We start from the raw sequence: 22866 nt of genomic DNA, 5'->3' as shown, positions 1-22866 counted from the left end.
GCTGCGGTGCGGGACGGCGCGGAGAGGGGAGCGAACAAAGCGGAGGCCGGGGCCGAGCTGCCCCGACGGGGCCGGCCGGCACAGTGCCGCCCGCGGCGGGGGCGGGGTGACCGGGGCACCCGGCCCCCCCTTCTCCGCGCACACACACGCACACACACACACATACACATTCGCCGACACTCATTCTCTGTGGAGAGAGGCAGAGGCAGCCGGCGGTGCGCGGCGAGAGGATGCGGCGGCTGCAGCCCTGGGCGCTTGTGCTGGGGGGGCTGCTGTACGCCTGTGCCGCCGCCGGGCCGCCGGCGCGGAGCTACCCGCACAGCGCGGTGCTGGACGGCGCGGCCGCCTTCCGCCTGCGCTGGGGCCGCCGCGGCAGCGCCCTCGCCTTCCTCCTGGAGGTGCGCACCCACGGCTACGTGGGCTTCGGGCTCTCGGCCAGCGGCGGCATGGCCTCAGCAGACATCGTGGTGGGGGGCGTGGAGAGGGGCCAGCCCTACCTGCAGGTAAAGCCCGGCTCCTTCCCTTCTCTTCGCTTCCCCGTGCCCGCGAGCCGCCGGACCCGCCGGGGCACAGCTCTCCTGGAGCCCCGCGCTCCCGCCCCACGTCCCGGGTCCTCTTTGTCCGCCCATCTTCCCCCTGCTGCTTCTCTCTCGGGACGTCCCGCTTTCCTTCACCCTCTTTCTTTTGCAGCTTCCTCGCCCTTCATCCCTCTGTCTCTTTGCTTTTTCCTTCCACCTTTTTGGTTATGCCCGTTGTTCTGTGTTCCTCTCCCCTGGAGGAGTGCTTTCTCTCGGTCCACTCCCTGCTGTCCTTCCCATAAACTTCTACATGGGTTTTGTCAAAGGTGTCGGGTTTCCTTCCTCTTTATCCAGAAAAAATGCAACAGCCCTTTTCTCTCTCCCTGGACATTTCTCCTGCCTAACCCTAAGACTGGAGGAAGAGAGGAGGGGGATGGCAGGGTTTCACCCTGCGAGTTGCTGCACCAGCAAGTGACAGAGCTTGGATGTCCTGATGCTGCCTGAGCTTCCTCTTTGTAATCCCACTGGTATGAGGGCACAATCCCACCAGTTTCCCAGTCTAATGATGTCTTCATCTGCTGTGGCACACTCAGTGCTGCTGCCGTCCTCATCTCCTCACCTGGAGGTGTGAATTGAAAGGGAATTACAGAGTAGCCACTGAGGCTCCTGGTACTTGCCCTGGTAAAGCAACCTCAGGAGAACTCAGCTGTAGTGACATAATTCTGTAGGTATGTTTCTGTAGTCATCTACATATTGCCAGGACTATGGAAGGGAACGAGAGTGTGAGATATAGGTTCTGCTGGTGCTTACAGTGAAGCATCCCCTCCAAGAGGCACTTGGTGGTTGGTGGGTAGGAGCCATGAGAGGGCAAGGTCCCTTCAGTCACCTCTCAGCAGCCTGAGACTCAACCTGGAAGAGCTGCTCTGGGGCACAGGGAGCAGGGACAGCTTGTCCCATGGGTGAGGGAATGGGAAACCGGGCACAGGGTAGCATCTTATCCACAGTTGCCTCAATAACACCTTTCAGAGAGGCAACTTAAGAACAACATCCAGTTACTGGAGTATAGTGTTTAAGTTGTCTATCTTTTCTTCATTGTGTTAAAGCTAGTTGATCTTTGAAGCTGCCACTTAAAGTTTGAGAGCTTTGTCTTTAAGAATATGGATTTTAATTAACATTTCACCATATGAAAACCAAATGTTTAACATGCTGTCCTTGGTGTTTGTCAAGATTTTTAGAAAATCAAAACTTTAACCAAAAAAGGGAACTTTTAGCATATTTTGCTTTTTTATTAGTTTACTATATAAAGTTTAGGCAACTATTTGTCTTATTTAAGTTCAGACTTATGATTTAAAGGTATTTTTCCCCCTATATTTCAAAATTAAGATTTTTTTTTTCTAAAAACCTCAATCTGTACAAAATACTGCTAATAAAAAACATATTCTGATCATCAAGCAATGCTCAGTTCACAGGCTTTCTGGAGCTTTACACATCAGAGGATACACTTATTCACCAATATAAAAAAAAAAAAAACCACAAAACCAAATTCCCAAACTTTGTGTTTGATTAGGTCATGGATCCTTTTAGGGTAAAGCAAGTCTTTTAGAAAGGTGTCTAAACATATTGTAAAGACATCCAGTGATGAAGGATCCATCACTTCCCTTGATAGCTTGTAGCAAGATTGAGTCTGTGTTGTTCCTGATTTCTAGTACAAGCTTGTCTGGATTCACATTCCAGCTATGTATTTTCTCTACTATATTAAACACTCTACTCCCTCCTCCACATCCCACCTCCATAAAGTTATTTATGTGCCATTATCAAATCACTCCTCAATTTTCTTTTCGTAAAATAAATAGATGAAGTTCTCTAAGTGTCCCACTGCAGGACATTTTCCCCAGCACTCAAGGCATTTTAGTGTCTGTTTTCAGCATCACTCACTGATTTTCAGCATCCTTTAAAAATGACCCAATACAAATTCAATTCTTCTTTCAAGGACTTTATTCACTGTCTTCCCATGTCAAATGCAACTGAGATGGAAAAGGGAAGGACCATAGCAAGCGCTTCCTGTTACAGAACACCTGATATTTTTTCCTGAAATGCTAATATAGCACAAAAACTTCTGCTATGCTAGGAGCTATGAGTTATTTTGTTTCACTTTTGAGCAGGTAAAGCACAGAAGAAATGCTTCTATTAAGCTTCCTCACAACATGAGATTTTCTCCATCCTTATTTCTTCAGTTCTAGACAGCAAGGTTTCTTTTAAACCAGACTGAGGTCTTCAAAAAAGTTGCTCAGTTAAAATATTTCCATACTTGCACCACCAAGAAAGAAAGATGCTGAAGAAACAAAATTTGTCCAAAGTTTGGTTTGTTTTTTTGTTTGGTTGGGGTTTTTTTGTTTTGTTTTTTTTCTTTGTTTGGTTGGGTTTTTTTTTCTGGCCAGTCAACAGGGACTGTTGTGAAACGATTAACTTGTTCTAGAATGCTATTTCATTAACATCTAATTCTTTCCTTTACTGGACATACAAATACAGTTAATTATTTAAAAACACATTCTGTATTCAGTGCATATCATTATAATTTACATTATTTACTACTGAAAAAGAATTTTTCATAGATAGTACCCTTGAAAGTATGTGGTTTTATGCCTAGCTGCACTCTGTAAAATATGTACACCCTATAATGAAAGAAGTTACTTTTCTTTTCGGTTTTAGAAATATGTTTTTATTCCATGATCGTCAGTTGGAAAATGTGCATCGTGGTCTAAACTCTTAGAAGGGTCATTTTTTGGTTTCTTTGAAAGCTTTGAGATGTTTGTTAATGGCCTGATTTTCATAAGATGTTCTGAAACACCTTTATAGCCTTTCAAGTGGGCATTGAAATTGCTAGTCTCTTGAGAGAATTTAGCCTCTTCCCCCCACCTCCCCCCCCCCCTTAAATTCTCTCTCCTTTTTTAAAAATAGAAAGTGTTCTCAGAAGGAAGACTGCTCTTCTGGGAGTAAACATGTACATGCAGTTAGACTACATCCATGGTAAAGGTAAAAGTAGAAACTCCTTAGTCTGTGGAAGATTGGTGTATCCAGGTAGATCAAAACTTCCAAATAGCTTTCAGTGAAGAGTGAAAACATTCCTCCTGACATTTATCCTTCATCCTCTCAGTAGATGCTATTCCCATCAGCAGCAGGCACTGCTTGCTTTGGAAAAAAAACTGGTGACCTAAAGTTCTGGATATCTGAGACTGGCTTTTATTCTCTCCGTTTTTAAGTGTATCCTAAACTGGAGTGTAATATGTTATTTGTTTTGGTTTACTTTTCCATGTTTGAGCTGTTTTTAAGCTAAAAGGATGTCTAGGTTAAGACTAAAAAGATTTAAAAGTCTAAGGTTTAGTTCTCTCTGAATATATCAAGGTGAGAAGTGTTACGATGTCTTAGGAGAAAAATAAACCTTCATGGTATACCGGAGCAGTTTTTTGGAAAGCATTTGAATGATTGGAGAATTATACATTTAGTATCCAAATGTTTCAGAAGGTTGGTATTTGCAATATGAATTTAGGCATATTTTGGAAGGATGTAGAGAACATAGAATTAATATATGAATATATATTTGTATATGCATAGCTTTACTATATTGTCATGAGCAAGACGCCTCTAACCAAGCAGAAGGAGAAAAAGAGGGAGAACAGTCAACAAATTATTCTCACATGTTACTGAGAGCCTTGTGGTGACAGAGTGGCAGATTATGTGAAGTTTGGGTCAGTATGTGAGAGTACAAGTAGAAGACACCAGTGGCAACTGGTGGAAAGCTGGGAGCTGCCTTTGTCTCTGTAGGGAGGGGGTGGACTTGGAAGGAGAGCAAAATATTACCTTGAAATAGTGCCGTGGTCACTTGCAAGGCGTGTTACTCTTCATAAAAGTTCTTGGGACAGCCTTAGCTTTTGCATCTAGTTTATTTCTTTTTTTTTATTTTTAAATATTCTTTTTTTTTTTTTAATAATGCATCTCTTTTGTGTTTATGAATCAACACAGCATGCATTTTCTTGCTAGACCCATGCCTTTTCCTTGGTCTCCACCCCTGTCTGGAATTGTGCATCCCCACCCACAGCACGTAGCTGCTGAGAGCCCCGTTTTGGGGAGAGTAATCCTCCTTGATGAATGCCTATTTTGTGCAAGTTATACAAGAGGGTTGCATTGTTAGAATCTTCTGTTGAACTTGCACAAAAATAGTCTCTACTCAGGGTGAATAGGGACTGTGTGTCACTAAAAAGTACTTTATTATTCATTACAGCCCTGCTTGTTAACTGTCACCCAAACCAAAGAATATCTGTTATCAAATGTATCCCATAGAGTTAGCTTAATTGCTCATAGGGAAGTACTTGGAAGAGATTTTAAAGGACATAAAACAGTGAGCATTCTCTGTACTAAACGATATGCTGCTTTTAAGTGCACTCATGCCAACAGCAACAAAAGAAGTGTTTAGAAAACAAATTGAAAGGCACCAAGAGAGAGATGCAAAGTGAGTGCCACACTGACATATCTCTGTTGGTACTTTGTTGGAGGTATTTCATGCCTTTGGGCACTGAGGCAAAATCCCCAGATGACTAATGAGTCCCTCTTGGCTTCTGTGTGAGCCATAAAGAGACACTCCAGTGTACATCTCCACTGGCTGGGTGCTTTGTAGTTCCCTTTCAGAGGTACAATAGCGAGGACAAGGAAGCAACAATTGGTGAACAAAAGATGAGAAAAATTCTGTAGCTCTTGCTTATTGCAGGGGGAGTTGTGTGCTGTTTTGCAAGGGTTTTCTGTTATTTATTATATTTTTTCTTGTCCTGTGGATTTTGGAAACACTAGGGAAATGGAAGTTTCCCTACAGCTCCCCGAAAAGAAGTATTTGGGGCAGGATGGAAATGTAGCCACTGTGAGTGATGCAAGGGCTTAAAATAATGGGGAAATATTTAACTCTAAACACAATCAAGTATCTTAAAAGTAGGAGAGGAAAGAGAGGAGATTTTCCAAGGCACATACAGAAATTTTGGGGATAAGTATCACTAATGTTTGTGCTTCAAAAATCCCTTAAATGTTTTTAAAACTACCTTACAATTGAAGTAATTAAAGTGATTAAAACAGGAAAACTTCTACTTGTTAAATGAGTCTCCAGTTTAAGGAATGTTCCTTGTGATAAAGGGCAGTTATAAGATTGGATCATACAGTATCTGCAACTAAGAGATTTTCTTTCCCTTAAGACACTTTGCTACATGTTTTGTCTCGTCTGTTTGTGTTAGGACAGCCTTTAATCTAGCTTTATAGCTTCTGATATAACTGAAATATAACTACTTAAATCAACTTTGATTCCTGATGTAAAGACTCAAATACGTCCTTGGGAGTCTGTTGCAAAGTCAAATTATCCATGCTGATAAACAATGGCATATTTCAACTTCTAACCACTCATGCTTCCTACACCTTTGTGTGGTAAGTTATAGAGCCCTCCTCATTCCAGTGGTTTTCATTTGTGCATGGAGAAGGCAGTATTTTTTCTGTCTCCCAGGAATGCACAGAAACCAAGGGATATCACTGCTGGCTGTAGGGTAGCAGGAAGCTGCCCCTGTCAGTATTTAACCAGATATAAGAAATACACTGAAGTGTATTCAAATAAGTTACAGTTTGAATTAGGAAAGATGTGTACTCTAAGTAAATAATTTTGTTTCATGTGTAAAAAACCACACAACTTCTTTTTGCAAAAGAAAAAGTGTACATGTTCACACACACAGATGCATTATCTGTTTCTCTAAATACACAAGTGGAAAATGTGTGGGTTTGTGTATATGTCTGCATTTAAAATGCAGATGCACCGACAATTGCTACAGATCAAAATTTTCTGTCCTTGTCAAAGGTAGTAGTACACGTGAAGTAAGTAATCCACATTGCTCCAGTGTAATTCAACCAGTTTAATTGGAATTGTACCAGGAATTGTGCACAGCTTCTCAGAACTGCCTGTGTGAGTGAGATCTGAGCTTCCTAGCAAGCACTGAATCACTGTAGGCTAAGATGCTGCGTAGGTAAAAAGCCTAAATCAGGAAATTAACAACAAACAGACTGCTCATAGGACAGCCACTGAACTTGTCCATCCCAGTTACTTTAGGAACTTTTGCAACTGCTTGATTGATGTTGTTGTACCATTTCTGGGGTTATTTTTTCATTTGGGGCCAATCCCAAGATTAGAGCAGTCAACTGGAATGCTCTCAAGGTGTTTTTATATGAAGCAATGATGCTTTCAGACTCCTGCTTTGTGTTAGTTTTCTGTGGGTGGGCTCTGCTTTTTCCTACCATAAGAGCCTAGTAAGATCTTTGGAAGAACTCAAGCTGAAATGTATTTGAGGTTGCAAAAAAAGTTTGGTTTGCTTATTTGTAAACTCATACTCTGTTTGCCTCTTTGCAAGTACAATGTAAAACCAGCTTCTTTTTGGTGGTAACAGCCAGTGTGTGCTGGAATCATGAGCAGCAGGATTCCGTCTAAATTGAATGCAACAATAAAAAAGAGAAATGTCAACCACAGTTGTTTTTTTTTTTAAAATCCAGAAAGGCATAGCTTGGTACTTATTTCAAACAAATGTTTGGGTCAATTCTTTTGCATATTATCCATCCTATTTATACTCAGATAGAGTATACTCTCCTGTGCCAGTGTTCATCTTGGTTATAGCTTCCAAATTTCTTTGCCAAACTTGTCTTCAGTCCTGGTCTTAGATGTCAGTTAGGCAGTTTGGAGATGTTCAGAACAACATGGACTGGCAACAGGCCATCAGAGAGGACTAGTTGCACCACAGATTGTTTTTCCCACATTTCCCATTCCTGTATTGTCCCTTTACTTACTTGTAAGTTTTAAATGTAGCAATCTCTCAGTTAGAGACAGGCAGCATGTGTAAATCACAGCATCAGAGCTGCTTGCAGGCCTGTCCCGCCAGACGATTGTAGCCCACCAGGGGCTACAGTTTGAGAGTTATTTTATACAACTTAAAGTTGAAAGGTGCTGCATATAATTTAGGATGGGAAATGGATATAATAAACAAAACAATCTTGTACATTGTAAAGAACTGGGGAGGGAGTCCCATAAACACCTGTTCAAGTCTGCGATGACAGCTGGTGGTGCTTTTGGGGTCAGACTTGCCTCTGCAGCTGTGCTTACATTCTCCAAGGAGAAACCAGCCTCTTTTCACATCCTTCAAAAATTATTCTCCCTGACTGTTCATAGAGCAGCAATCAGAAACTGTATATGCTGGAAATAATTTTTTTTAAATGAAGAGAGAGGTTAATGGGATTTGAAAAGTAGCATAAGATGATGGGCTTCATATCTGGAAAAGAATCTAAAATAACTTATACTGTCAGGAAGAGTTTTCATTTTCCTTATGTTGTTTCAGCTTCTGGGTAGTGTGAGGAAGGAGATACTTAATTATTTGACTGATAGCATAGCTTAATCCCTTAACGTTTAAAACGTTATGCAATATTATCAAAAGAAGTACAGAAAATGTAATTTTTTCCCATATGAAGTTTATGTAAGCAAATTCTGAAATAAAAAGAGCATCTTTATGATCATGTAGCATGACCATTAACACTTCTGAAACTTTGTTTAAAACACTTACTATTTAAATAACTAAAATAAGATATTCATGCTAGAAAAAGTAATTTCATTTTTATATTCTCTTTCTTTAATGCTTACACTTCTGTAAAGCTGATGTGAAACCTGAAAACTTTATCTTATTTAACATATGATATACATTTTTTTGTGTATAAGAAAATGAAGAATCTGGATGCAAGTGCTGAGTCAGTATGTAAATTCACGTTGTTGTGTTTCAGAAATTCTGTTTTAAGGACCTGATAAATATTGTAGACCTCTGCTGGGACTCCATGAAATTCAGGGGGACTTGTATCTGTATAATTTATCATACAAAAGACACAGGTTTTCTAGCTAAGTTCTTGGGGTGGAAAGAATAAATCTGTGTGAAAGCGATTGCCACATGAGAATCTTTTCCTACCTGGTAGAAAGAATAAATTGCTCCAATACAAGGCACATTTCAGACTATCTGTGATGGATATTGAAGCACTCTAATTCCGTTGTTGAAAACATCACGCATTTGTAGACAAATCTACAGAATTAAATGAGTGAAACTTGTGAATTTAGTTCTGTGTTATACAAGTCTCCCTCTGAGAGAATTTTTTACCCTATTTAGATATCCTCAGTTCAGCTGGAGCCCAGGTGCCTAACATTCTCTGTTCTCTGGTGGATTCATACTGTGATATCCTTTGGCTTTGTAAGTCACTTTTCAAAGGCCGTCAGTGGTACCCTTCTTTCTCCTCTGGCTAGACACAAGAACTTGAATGGATTCTAGGCTGTCCAAATGCAGTGGTTTTGATCATATTTGTTCCATAGGAGTAGGACTTTCATTTATTCTTGTTTTTCTACTCTGGAAGGAAGCATAAGAGATGTATAAAGATATAGACATACATCTATGTAGATATATCTAAAACTAAGTTTTTCTTACTTTTCCAAGATGCTAATGATAAGGGTGCAGCATCACAGTTTGTCAGCATGTCTTCATTTTTTTATAACCTCCTTGGTTTTGTTATGTTTTGTACACAAACACATATCTTAAAGGCTTTTAATGTCTGATGAGTAAATTGAGCAAAATCTGCATAATTCAACTTAAAATCTCTGTGAGCAGAAAGAGATCAGTATGTTTCCTTGGCAATGTTATCTTATTTTGCTTTAAAACTAATAAACAAACCATTTTCAAGTGAGAAGATGAGTAATCAAATTCTGAGCTGTTCAGAATTTTTTTTGTTACATTATTTGATTTTATTTTTGTGATGAATATCCAGATAATTTTCAACAAAGGCAATAAAAATAGTAATAGAGGCAGTTTTATAACTCCTAAATAGTTCCTGGTAAGTGTACTTATACTTGATTCCTCTAGGGCAGTCCCACTGCACTTGGCGGAGTTGTTGGATTTGGGGAATAAATGGACATCTCTGTCTTCTGGGACACTACATAGAATTGCTTCTTAGATATTCTCAGCACTCCGATAGTCAAGGGCTGTTTCGAGGGGGTGTGTATCAGACAGAGAAAGTAAGTACAGACGAGGAATTCATTACTTGAAATTTTCACATGGGAAAGATTAACATTAGTTGGTCAGATTAGCATCTACCCACAAAATAATTTAGGGTGAGTCAGGGATCGAGGCACTGTTCAGTGTTGACATCAGGGGTAGGCAGCAAGCACTTGGGCAGACAGGCAGTGCTACAAGTGCCCAATGCAGCTCTCCTCTTTTCAAGAGCAGCGTGGTCCTCTCCTGAGACCTGGGCTTTGGGACCACCTTTGCCAAAGAACTTGCTGGTAGCCACAAAATGATCAACTTACAGTGAGCCAGAGCTGTGAGGTGTCTTTGTTATCCAGGCGAGTGAAATAATTGCAGTGACAATCACATTATCAAGGCACCTCTGAGCTAATACCTTAATTACACAATTTCTTTGAGTTATTTTTGCATTCTCCTCCCACACTTATGGTAGTCAGGGTTGTATCACAAGAGGTTTTTTGTTTGTTTGTTCACAATTGTGTCCTCTAGTCTTATTAAGAGAAAATATTTAATTGTGTATGCCTATCTTTGCTTCACATTTCCAAGCTTTCCTTCATGCCGGTTTCAGGCAGAGGCTTTCAACCTGTTCACATGAAGAAAAGAACAGGCTTATTATTTCCCTCTGGAAAAGCAAATCCAAAATTCTTCTCCAAACAAACAAAACTCATCAGTTCCCTTTCTTTCAGCATATAACTTCAGGTCCCGGAGTCCTCCTTTTCTCTTTTTGGTCATGATTATTCCATGTGTGTATTCTTTTACATGTGTACTTATGCATTTGTAGCCGTGAGAAGTGTTGACAGGGAAAGCACAACGTTTTTCTATAACTTTCAATGTTTTAAAAATTCAGATTTGTTCCAGAACTTAAAAAAAGAAATCCAAACTGTAGCAACATTTTTGGCAAGACAGAATTAAGTCTGTGTGTTTTCATACTGATGAAAAATGATCAGATTTTAAACTTTTTCTTCCTTGAAACCTTATAATGACTGAGATAATTTTACAGAATTTTTAATCTGAATTAATATACTTTAATGAAATGTTTGGACGTGAAGTTATTTGTACACTTCTAAAAGGAAGACCAGCTGGTGAATGCTGACTGGTGTGTATGTGGTCTGTTGCACACACAGATTTCTATGGTGTGGTTAAGTTGAAAATTAAAGCTCCTAAGTCCTTTAGAATTGTAGAATCATTTAGTATGTTAAAAAGTATCAGCTGCTTTTACTGGTATCAAAATATTTGGACACAATATTTTATGGTTTTTCAGCTTGATTACCTGCAGTTAAAGAAAAGGAGAAATCTATAAATCTCTCTAAAAATGAGTGCAGGTCCAAATAGTTACAGGAGTAAATGCCTTCCAGGTTCAACCATCGCTGCATTGTTTTGCAAACAATACAATTAACGGCATGCCTATAGATAGCCTCATCAGCTTAAGAAATGTACTTGTTAGTGAAAAGCCTCCCTCTCCATCCCAAAGCAGGCAGGAAGAGCCTAAAACCCCAAGGAAGGGGACCAGGAGTAGTGCATCTGAGAAGATAGCCAGCCCTTTCCAGGTGGCCTGAGTGGGAGGAGAGGGAGGGTCGGGTCCCAGCTGCGCGGGGCCACAGGAATTTGGGGTGAGGAGGTTAATGACCCTGCATCAGCTGTCCTTCATACAAACAGCTTCCTACACCAAAATCGCCAGCCTAACCCCGATCCAGCACCTTTTGTGTGAACCCTGCTGGTTAAGCTGTAAGGTTTCTGGTTGTAGTCAGTGTTCATTCAAGGGGTTTGCTTTTCGTGGGGAAGAAAAAAAACAAAATGAAAAGTTGGATGAAAAAAGGGATAGACAATACTGTTGATGAAAATATTAAGTCAAATTCATGATCTCTCTAATTTCTCCTGAAGTTCATGGCATCCCAGTTATGATAAATTAGGCTTCTTGGCTGTTGGATGTAGTCTTTATTTCTGCAGTTACGTACAGACAGCACATTGTTTGAATTGTTCAAGATGTTCTTTAAGCTGTTTATCGAGGACACTTGTTCCTTGGAGATTTTTGTTCATTCTGTGATTTTTATTGCTACCTCAAATTTATCACTGATACAAAACTCTGATACTTTAGCATTTTACATAAAGATGTGTTTTAAAAGGCTTCACTATTGGACAAAAAGTTTCATTTTTAGTTTAAGCTTAGATTTTAATGATGGGCCACCTTTTCTTCTCAACAGGATTATTTTACAGATGAAAACAGAGTCCTGAGAAAGGATCCTCAACAGGATTACCATCTGGAATATGCCATGGAAAACAGTACACATACAATATTAGCTTTTAGCAGAGAACTGCACACTTGTGACACAAACGACAAGAGCATAACGGTAAGAGGCTGTACATAGAGAGATGAAATATTTAATACAGACCAAATGTTCACATGGTTATGAAGCCAGGTATTAAAACATCATTTTAGCCAAAGAACACAATTAGAGAAATCAACTTTCCGAAACATCTGTTTGCTTTACTTAAATTAACCAGGTAAAATACTTATGCTAGTTTTATTAAGCAGTTATATTTAAATTTCATCTTTCTTTGTCCTTCTACCTTAATGCATTGTGTTCTCTAACACACCAAGTGGGCACAGGATTGAAACAGCTACCTCTAGGCCGTCAGGCCCCATATCCCACAGTTAAAATTATTGAAGAGGTGCCAACTTGGGAAAAACTTTTTAGGTCTTACTTGTAATTGATCTTAAGGATAGACTTCTTTAAAAGTTTGGAGAAGATATAGTTAAAGTACAGATTTCTTTATTTTAGATTAATTTTTAATTAGTTTTATTTCTTTATTCAAAATTAAGAAGTTGAAGACTTTATGATAAAACTCTTTCCTTTGTAAAATACTCTTAGTAGTAAATTCTTCTGTTGCCCTAGGGACTGCTGTGTTGCTTCCTAAGCATAGTTTTAAATTACATGAAGTCTTTAACTTCTGTATTGGAAATTATAGATATGTTAGGGAGATTTGTAAGGCTTTGTGTGCTTTGACTTGTTTACTACTCATTTTGGAAGCATTACTGTAGTAGTTCAACACTCTTTTCGTTATCTATGTTTTCACAATATATGTAATAATAACAAGATGAGAAGCTGAAAGATGCAGGAAGCAAAACACAGCTGTATAAACCATGATATTTCCAGACAGTCAATGGATCTATGGTTTTCACACCTGCTCCAAATTCAGTATAATTTAACATTCTGGTGTACTTCAGGATTTATTGGAGTACTTTGTCTCAAGGGTGATTATTGCAATCTGAGAATGGTTTACAGAGAGCTGATCTGTGCTGTGGCTGTAGATTGATTTTTAAGATATAAATCTGTTCTGGAATTGAATATCTGTCTTTCCTGACATTTAAAGACCACAATTCACGGAAGGTATTACAGAGCTGAGCCTGGAAAATGTTCTGGGGAAAACCTTCTGGTTCCTCTCCAAATAAATGATATCTCTAGATTTTTTTTTTCATACCTTTAGTTGGTTACCTCTTGATGAGCCTTTTCTGCTATTTGCAGATGTTTTAAATTTGCTACAGTAGTGAAGCAATCTATCAGAGAGAGATTCAACTTCTGTGTATCTCCAGTGAAGCCTATGAGTATAAAATATTATGAATTTTAAAGGTAAAACTGAATTCTGTCAGTAGATGTCTGCTCCTTTGCTACTCATTGTCATTGTTCCAATAGAGCACTACCTGCATCATACCTATCATAGGAATCACGTTAAGTATGTAAGGAAGCTATTGTTCCTATTCCTTATGGACTTTTTTCCCCCCCAGGAGAGCACAATGAGGGTAATATGGGCCTACCACCACAAAGACATGGGAGAAACAGGCCAAAATTACCATGGGTCTAATCGTGGTACAAAGAGTCTGCGTTTACTGAATCCTGAGAAAGAAGAAGTCTTGTCTGCCTCTTTGCCATACTTTGACTTGACAAACAAAGACGTAAGTTACTCCGGGTTTTGGGTTCATCTGGAGATGGGGGTAAGGTAGTAGCCAAAGCTTTGGGCTTAGGCAACAGGGTAATATGACTTTCATAATATTTTGTTCTTGCCCTTTTTATTAAGACAGGTGCCTGTACCAGACAAAGATACAACATATTGGTGCCAAATGTTTAAGATTCCTGTACAGCATGAAAAGCATCACGTGACAAAGGTGAGTGATTCAGACTGAGAGAATTTAGAGGAGCTCAACAATTACACATCAAATAAACCCTTACACTTTTGAAATTTCTTTCACTCCTTACTGGAGTGAAAACAAGACCTTTTCTCTGTCTTCACAAACATGGGTCAAGTCTGTTTGTGCCCAGGACCTGATTGTGGTGTGTCCTGACAACCGAGATGTGCAGGGATAGAGCCTCTTTCTTGCACTGCTTCTACATTCTCTCTTCCTTAAGAAAATGAGGTTGAAATCTATTTCCACCTGTAAACATTTTTGGCAAAAACTAAGTAAAATAATCTAAAAGCATATACCATCAAGTTTCTAATTTTTAATTGGATGGAGAGTAATTTTAGACTAAAAAATAATTTAACAGGAAAATTGTTCCAAATAAAGGGTCAGATTCTTACTTGATTCTAATAATCTCTCTTGTGATGACCACAGTGGTGTTACAGCCTGTTGGCACAGACTCCTTTATCTTTGTATAAAAGCTAAATATTATGAAAAAAAGAGATGGATGTTGTACTTTATTTAAAAATTAATGAAAACATGTAAACATCCACATAAGATTCAATGGAATCCAAAGTGATTTCAAAACCCACATGCAAAAACATTTTTTCCTTATGACACATTTTCTACCGTTTCTGTTAGTCAAGAGGGTAGCCAGTAGGTCAAGGGAGGTTCTTCTCCCCCTCTACTCTGCCCTGGTGAGGCCTCATCTGGAGTACTGTGTCCAGTTCTGGGCTCCTCAGCTCAAGAGGGATAGAGAATGTCTGGAGAGAGTCCAACACAGGACCACCAAGATGATCAGGAGACTGGAACATCTTTCATACGAGGAAAGGCTGCAGGAACTGGGGCTGTTTAGTCTAGAGAAGAGGAGACTGAAGGGGGATCTCATTAATATTTACAGATACCTAAATGGTGGGTGTCAGGTAGCTAGCAACAGAACAAGAGGTAATGGAATGAAGCTGGAACACAAAAAGTTCCACTTAAATATAAGAAAAAACTATTTCACTGTGAGGATGAGGGAGCCCTGGCACAGGCTGCCCAGAGGGGTTGTGGAGTCTCCTTCCTTGGAGGTCTTCAAGACCTGCCTGGACATGTTCCTATGCGACCTGATCTAGGTTGACCTGCTTCTGCAGGCGGGTTGGACTAGATGATCTCTAAAGGTCCCTTCCAACCCGTACCATTCTATGATTCTATAATTCTATGATTAAGAGTGCTAGGGAAAAGGTGGTTCTCACATTCCTTCTCACGGACAATATACTGAAGAACTAAAAGAACAACTTATTATTTTTCTGAACTGCTTAAGATAGCATGGTGAGATATCTCCCTCATTTTTATTTGAACTCATGAATGCTTTTAAGTATATAACTCTATTCCTTTTTTTTTTGTATAATTGTCAGTCATATTTCTCTAATGCATTCAGTAAGACTGAAATTTTAAATTAACTCAGAGAACTCAACATGTGATCGCCAGTATGAGAAATATCTATATTTATTCCAAAATACTATGGGCTTCCTCACTTTATCAGAATGAAGAATTGCAAGGTCCAAATCTCTGCCTTGAGGTGCTTGATCTATAACTACATTTGAAATTTGTGACAGCTGCTTTCACAGATCTGTATTACAAGCAGAATTTGCTTGTAATACAGTATATATCAGGATTCCTACCTTTCAGCCTTCAAGTGAGGGAGGTTCAAAACGGTGGTATCAGAATCACGCTTTCCATGTTAACTTCGATAGCCGTTGTAGATAGGGGCTGTTCTGCTAAAAAGTTCTCTGGAGCAATTATTTGTATTTTCTGAATTTATTTTTAAAATGTTTTTCTTGACTGCACATACAATCACAGAATCATAGAATCATTGAAATGTAGGGGTTGGAAAGGACCTTTAGAAATCATCTAGTCCAACCCCCCTGCAGAAGCAGGTTCACCTAGATCAGGTCACATAGGAACGTGTCCAGGTGAGTCTTGAAAACCTCCAAGGAAGGAGACTCCACAACCCCTCTGGGCAGCCTGTGCCAGGGCTCCCATCACCATCACAGTGAAATTACTCATTTTTTTTAAAAAATTATAATTGGCTGAAGCTAAAACATAATTTTAGTTCAGAAATACACTGCCTAATTTATGAAAGTAGTTTTATCTTCTTTATTTTTATGATGCTATGTAAAGAATATTACAATTTTATAAATATTTTGAAACTAGCAATTTGTTTACTTTTTATTAAGTTAAAAAGTGGAGTAAAATCCTCAATGGTTTCCTACCCTCAGAAAAGAAAACAAATTTCATCTTGCCACTTAAAAAATATTTGGAGAGAAAAATGGTTAAAGAAAGAGAGAATAATTATGTAGGAACACTCCCTTAGAATTTCTTTTCAGTGACACAACTTGTATTTTCATGCATATGACTTTGGTAGATGGCACATAGAGGATTGTTGTGGAAGTGTATCTATTCACTCCTGCAAACTGATTAAACCTTTCCTAAAGCCTACTGATGGGGCTTATGGCTACTTAGGAGGATATTAGCTAAGCAAACAAAGATTGAATTTCACAAAAGGGAGGACAAATGAATTATTTGGCCTGATCAAACTGTCTGTATTAGTTAAATAAGTCTGTTGATGTTGATTTTGGATTCCTTCTGTAGCATCACTTTCATATAACCCTATACATCTCATTTTTACAGACAGAACAAAAGAAAAAAAAAGATCCAAATTCCTGGTGTTATTCAGTCTTCTTGAGTAGTATACATATGAGCTGATTTTGGCCATTTCTGTCCCTCTATGTGATTTTGTGGAGGACTGATATCCAGTTCAGCTCTTGTTGGATGTGTGCCATCAACAGTGTGGAAGTGTGTGCCTAGCTGTGTGTATGTAAAATCTGCTGGTGATCTGGAGTCTTAAGTGGGTACAACAGCAACAGTAAGATTTTTTTTTTCATACTGTTCAGCTGTTCTCTGCCAGTCTTTTCTTTTTGAAAATTACTCTGAGTATTTTATAATACTGTATTTTTAATGTATTGATTTCATTGGGAAAACATAATAATTTAATGAAGGAAATTATCTGTGAAAAAATTAGACCTATCATTAAAGGTAGAGGCCAAGACTTTTAATTGTCCCTGGCTAACAAATGACAGATTCTGAATCCAGATTCTGAACTTAAAAGTTTTTAACTTGCAGTAACCATTTAAAATTTTTAAAAGGAACAATGATATGTTGTCAGGCAGAACATAATCAAAGAATTTACAAATAGATTTTGTCATCACCATCTAGTGGTACAACAGCTGGGTAAGTGGTAATACTTGATGGTAGGATGCAACAGTGGTGTTTTAGTTTGGATAAGAAAGCAAATCTTCAAGCTATTCTTACTTTCTTTGCCATGGTTATTGCCATAGAGCAGTTATTGAGCTCATGAAATGAATCCATTTGGGTGAAACTCAACAAGAAGTTGTGCACCAGGAGCATCACAGAAGCCCCCCCCTTCCAGGTGAAAATGGGATATCGGTCCATGGGACCAGACTGATGCTTGTACATATAAAACATTGCTGATGCTGGATACTGAGGGTGTCCAGAACATATTCTTTTTCTCTTTTGTGCTTGTTCTTCTGAAAGCAATGTGCCCTTGTGTTGGAGAAGGCCAAGAAGGCCAATGGCATCTTGGGATACATCAAGAAGAGTGTGTCCAGCAGGTCAAGGGAGGTACTGCTCCCCTTCTACTCTGCCCTGGTGAGGCCTCATCTGGAGTCCTGTGTCCAGTTCTGGGTTCCACAGCTCAAGAGCGACAGAGAACTTCTGGAGAGAGTCCAGTGCAGGGCCACCAAGATGATCAGTAAAATGGAGCATCTTTCATACGAGGAAAGGCTGCAGGAATTGGGGCTGTTTAGTCTAGAAAAGAGGAGACTGAGGAAGGATGTCATTAATATTTACAAATATCTAAATAGTGGATGTCAGGAGGTTGAGACATCCCTTTTTTTGATGGTGTCTAGCAACAGGACAAGGGGTAATGGAATGAAACTGGAACACAAAAAGTTCCATTTAAGTAAAAGAAAAAACTATTATACTGTGAGAGTAACAGAGCCCTGGCACAGGCTGCCTAGGGAGGGTGTGGAGTCTCCTTCTTTGGAGGTCTTCAAGACCCGCCTGGACATGTTCCTGTGTGACCTGATCTAGGTGAACCTGCTTCTGCAGGGGTGTTGGACTAGATGACCTCTAAAGGTCCCTTCCAATCCCGAACATTCTATGATTCTCATGGAGAAAATTCTCCCAAACGGAATGATTGTCTGGGTATCTTTCTGCAGATATCCCCATATGCTGCTTTTGCCTTCCAGGTAGATCAGGTACAGTCCTCCAGCTGATTGCTTGCATGAGCAAGCTTTTGAATTGAAATGAATCAAAGGGCTTGTTTGGGTAGTGATTGCAAGGCCTGGATTCCTCTGTTAGGGCTAGATAAATAATGCTTAAGAGATCTCAAAATTAGTTGAGGCTAAATTATATAAGACCCTACGTCTCTTCTTTGTCTTTACATAATTTTCATACTACTTTCCAAGAAGCTCAGGTAATGAGAAACAGCGTATTTTCATTGACTGTTCTTGATCAAGCTGAACTATGTAAATTGTGCAAGAGATAAGATTGTAATCTTGTGTTCATCTCATAGGTAGAATAAGGACACGAGTAATTAATTTCTCCTTATACTGCATTTACCAATGGAGAAGTGAACTTCACTGTGATAAGGAGGCACCCAGCCAGGATTAGGACTTCTCCATTTAATCTTCCTTTGTCTCATATCTCTTGCAACTTATTCCCTAGGGAAGAGATTGTGTCTTCCTGCATGTCCCTACAGTGCATTCTCTTACAAGATCTTATCTGATGCCTCAAGGAACTCCTGGAGAAATAACTCATAATAACATTATGCCTACTAAGAAATAAAACAAAATGTGATGGCTTCTTGATAGCTGGGTATAATAATGATGATAAGAATTACCCAGATTACAACCTATACCAGGCATTGAACTGGCTTTGTGACTTTGATAGAGTATGTCACTCCTCAGCTTCAAGCTGCCTATCTTTCTGCTTGAAAATGTGTTATACTACAGTTTTTTCCTCCCATCTGTTTTTTGGTTGGTTGGTTGGTTGGTTGGTTGGTTGGTTGGTTGGTTGGTTTTTTTTAGCAGAACAAATAATCAGAGTAATAGGTAAATTTTGGAAATAACAATATGCAGAAGAGATGAAAGGGGATGCTTGGAGATAATAACAGGCAACTGCCTTTCTTCAAATCAGCTGTTTACAGGATGGACCTGCAGTGGTCCTGGAGTGATGGACCTTGATGATTCTTCCTGTGGGACAGAACACATTGCTGCCTGACTGCAAACAGCTCCTGCAGCTACATGTGCATTGGCCTGTTTTGCTGCTTTGAGCTTCAGGCTGTAGTATGTGCCTCGGGCTTACTATCTGGGAGATTTTTACTTTGCTCACATGCTGAAGTTATCCAGGAGTTTCTCAAAAGTAGCTTTCTTAGAAAAAAAAGCATGCCAGGCTTTCCAGAGATGGGCTTAACATTATATCTTGCTAGGATTTTTGCATTTCTCTGTAAATATTGTTACTCTATTTGGTCCTGAGTGTGCCTCTTAATCACATCCCTAAAGAAAATTCTCTGATTTTATGGACTGCACGCAGGGAAGGATCTCTGCTCCAGCAGGACTTCCCAGAGGGAAGGAAGGAGGAAGCTACTGGTAGAGCAGACACACAGGCATGTCCATACACTGACCTCTTCATGAAAAGGATCCTGTCTCCCTGCTTACTGGTTGTGGAGAACCCTTGCAGGCAGATCCACTGCCACGGCAGATGTGAGAGTGGGGGCTTGCAGAGCAAGATACTTACCCACTGGAGCACACACTGAATCTTACTTTTATGTCTGGTAAATTACCCATTTTAAGTCTCTTTCTTATTATTTCAGGGTTTTTTTTTAAAGTTATTCAGTGGCAGCACACTGGAGCTTCCAAAATCCACTTGTACCATTAAGATGTCCGATTTTCACGTTTTTCAGTGTGCATGGTTATATGTGTGCTGGCACATCTCTACTGTAACAGTTTGTATGACTATTTGTTGATGGTTGGATTTTTTTCTGCCTAATGCTGAATTTATTTTTTTTTGCTTACCATGAGCTGGCATCACACAGATGTTTACCAGCATCATGAAAGTGAAAATCTATTTCACATTAATAAGAGATACTTGCCAGTATTTCAGTAAATACGGCTTTTGCTCTATATTAAAAGATTGTTTTCACTGCTCTGTTTGTGGTTCTACGGATACAGCATTTTTATTACTATCTTTAGCTTAAGTTTCAATACTCAGTGTCTTCTATTAGTTCAATTTAATTGTATTGCTTGTTCATATAACTGCGTCTACTAAACACTCATTTCATTACTTTGACTTTGCATTAGCTGCAGGTCTTCCGTGTGCTCCACTGTTTTTCCTGCTGCAATTAAAAAAACTGAGGAAAGAGCATTATTTCTACTATCTAGATTTACTGTGATTTTTCTATGTCTGTGGTCTGCCACTGGCAAAGTGTTTAATATTTAAGTGTGTAAACTTCAGAAAATTTACCATATATACTGGTGAAGGAATGGTTGTGTGTATTCTACGCCAGACATGCCATAATCAATTTGTGAGAAGCTTTTCAGCTTCAGTGTATATCATGTTTGTGCTAGTTTCAACAGTCAGTAATTTTTTCCTTCTAGATTTTCTCAGTTTCTTAGGAATATACTGTGTTTTTCTGAGGGAAAGTAATTTCCTGGGCTTCAGTAGTAGCCCATAGACAACAACATATGGGATCTTGAATTTCACTATTAAGAATGGGAAACACTCGTATCAGTTTATGTAAAATAACAAATACAATTGGACAATAGGGTCATTTAGCTGTATCTGCATGTCTTTTCTCTTAAGACTTACTAATTTTTCTATAGTTCCAAACTTTCTGGATTTTATTGAAACTAGTATAGTCAGACTATATATATATATACTGGCCGAAAAGCTGCAATGCAACTATGCTTGAGACCATAAAGCGTTTGAGATTCTGTCAGAGAGCTTTTACAACCGAACACCTAGTTTTAGAGAGCATTTGGCATTGGAAAGGATAGTAAGTTGCAGTTTACAAGCTCTTCAACTTCTGATTCCTGCATGAAGCCCTCTTTTCATACACATTATTTGAACCAGCTTATGAGAATGGAGTGAAGAGGTTTAGCTTATGAGAATGGAGTGAGCAGATTTAGCTCTGCTGAAGTGGAGAAGCAGCCCTATTCTAGTGAGTAGGCTATGTGGTCAAAATTCAATATCTCTTAAGCACACCTCATGACTACTAAATGAAGCTCAGGCAACATATTAAAGACACTAAATTTCCAACCAAGAAGACAGGCTTCCTTTCATCTAGTTTGACTTATCTACAGGTCTGAGCCAGCTGCTTAAATGACCTTAGGGTGGCAAAAAATATCTTTTTCTATCATCCTAGAGGAAGTGGCTGAAACACATGAGCTGAGGCATCTTCTGTATAGTGTTTCTCTCCATTCATGAGAGAACCTAGATAACCAGCCTGTATTAGATATGTAGCTCTCAAATGGATCAGGGGAGACGTGTCCCATCAAAACAGACCAAAATGGTTAGGGAAGAGAAGACATTGTGAAAAGATCAAAAATTGCAATTTTGTGGGGTTTTTTTTAATTCTCCTTTGGGAAAAAATGGTTTTTTTTCTCAACCACAACCCTGTGTCATGTTTTGGCACTGGACTTAGGGTGTGACTGGTGAAAACAGGCCAAACGTATCACCAGAAATAACATAATTATTTAAAATTATTTGTGAAGTTTTACATTGGGTATATTTTTATATAAGCACCAAAATTTTCCATTGTTGATCTCCTTAGAAAGGGGAGCCTCTTTTCAGTTAAAGAAAAGCCTGTATTAGAGCACACCAGCAGCTGCTAGTTAATCTTCATGTTCAGTTTCAGGGCAATCTCTGATAAGGAAGCAGAAACTCCAAAAACACGTGTTGCCAAGGGTAACTCTGTTTTTTGACAGTGGAATGCTTTAGTAATACCAAAGACCTCAGTGTGAAAATACAAAGGGACTCCAGTTTAAGAGACTGATTGATTGAAAGCCAGAAGGGCAGCTTGTAGCCTTCAGTGCTTAAATGAGGGCACTGATTTTTAACTTGAGTGATACCAGACAGTAATGGCTTGTTGTTCTCTGGCTGGAACTTTTACGTTTTTCTAAATGTGATAACTCTAGCAAATTGCATCATGCAGCCTGACATAAACAAATGTTCTGTATTTTCCTCTGTGTTTCCTGGCAAAGCAATTTCAGCCTCTGTAAATTAGATTGGCAATCAAACTCATCTTACTCTGCAGAGCTTGTAAACTATCTGCCCTTTGATCTCGAGGACCGTCTCTTTAGTGAAAACCTGAATTGACCCATTAGGCTTTGCAGTGTTAAAGAATCATACAACTGAACTGGATGAAAATTGTAAGTTTCCCCAGAAACTGTCTCAGGAAGTGAGATAAATAGTCTTGCATATTCTGATAAATTACTTGATCCGTAAAATTATTTCATATATTATTTCATTCTGTGATTAAAGATGAAACTACATATGACCGCAGATTTTATTGTCTCATCAAACTTTATACTTTGCAGTGGAATGTATTTTGCAGTAGTTTTATTTAGTTTCATTTGTAAATCTTTACCAAAAAAACCCCTTAAACAGTGCAGCTATTACTGTGTGTGGAGTCTCCTTCTCTGGAGGTTTTCAAAACCCGCCTGGACATGTTCCTATGTGACCTGATCCAGGCAGACCTGCTTGAGCAAAGGGGATTGGATCATCTAAAGATAATCTTTAGAGATGCCTTGTAACCTTGACCATTCTGTGATTCTATGATTCTGTGTTTCTATGATTTATTCTGTACTTGGTATGCAAAAGTAATCTACTTCATGTCTGTCATTAGTAAACTTGAACTTCTAGTTAATTTAATCCAGATTCTCTGATTTTTTCTTTTAAAAATTAAAATATTATCCATCCATTTTGGCAGTCT

The 22866-nt window shown here is 39.1% G+C and overlaps 1 protein-coding gene across 1 annotated transcript in view; it reads left to right on the top strand.

Annotated features, from left to right (window-relative positions):
- The first annotated feature begins 230 nt into the window (after positions 1 to 230).
- Positions 231 to 22866, top strand: part of MOXD1 (monooxygenase DBH like 1) — a 50108-nt gene continuing 27472 nt past the window's right edge. Inside the window, exons 1-4 of the mRNA XM_061990573.1 lie at positions 231 to 503; positions 11836 to 11982; positions 13419 to 13586; positions 13713 to 13796. Coding sequence (XP_061846557.1) covers positions 231 to 503; positions 11836 to 11982; positions 13419 to 13586; positions 13713 to 13796 — 672 coding nt within the window. The remainder of the gene's footprint in view (positions 504 to 11835; positions 11983 to 13418; positions 13587 to 13712; positions 13797 to 22866) is intronic.

Source organism: Colius striatus, chromosome 2 (genome assembly GCF_028858725.1).
Source record: "Colius striatus isolate bColStr4 chromosome 2, bColStr4.1.hap1, whole genome shotgun sequence".
In the NCBI taxonomy this organism is placed as follows: domain Eukaryota; kingdom Metazoa; phylum Chordata; class Aves; order Coliiformes; family Coliidae; genus Colius; species Colius striatus.
This window is presented reverse-complemented; position numbering and strand designations above follow the sequence as displayed.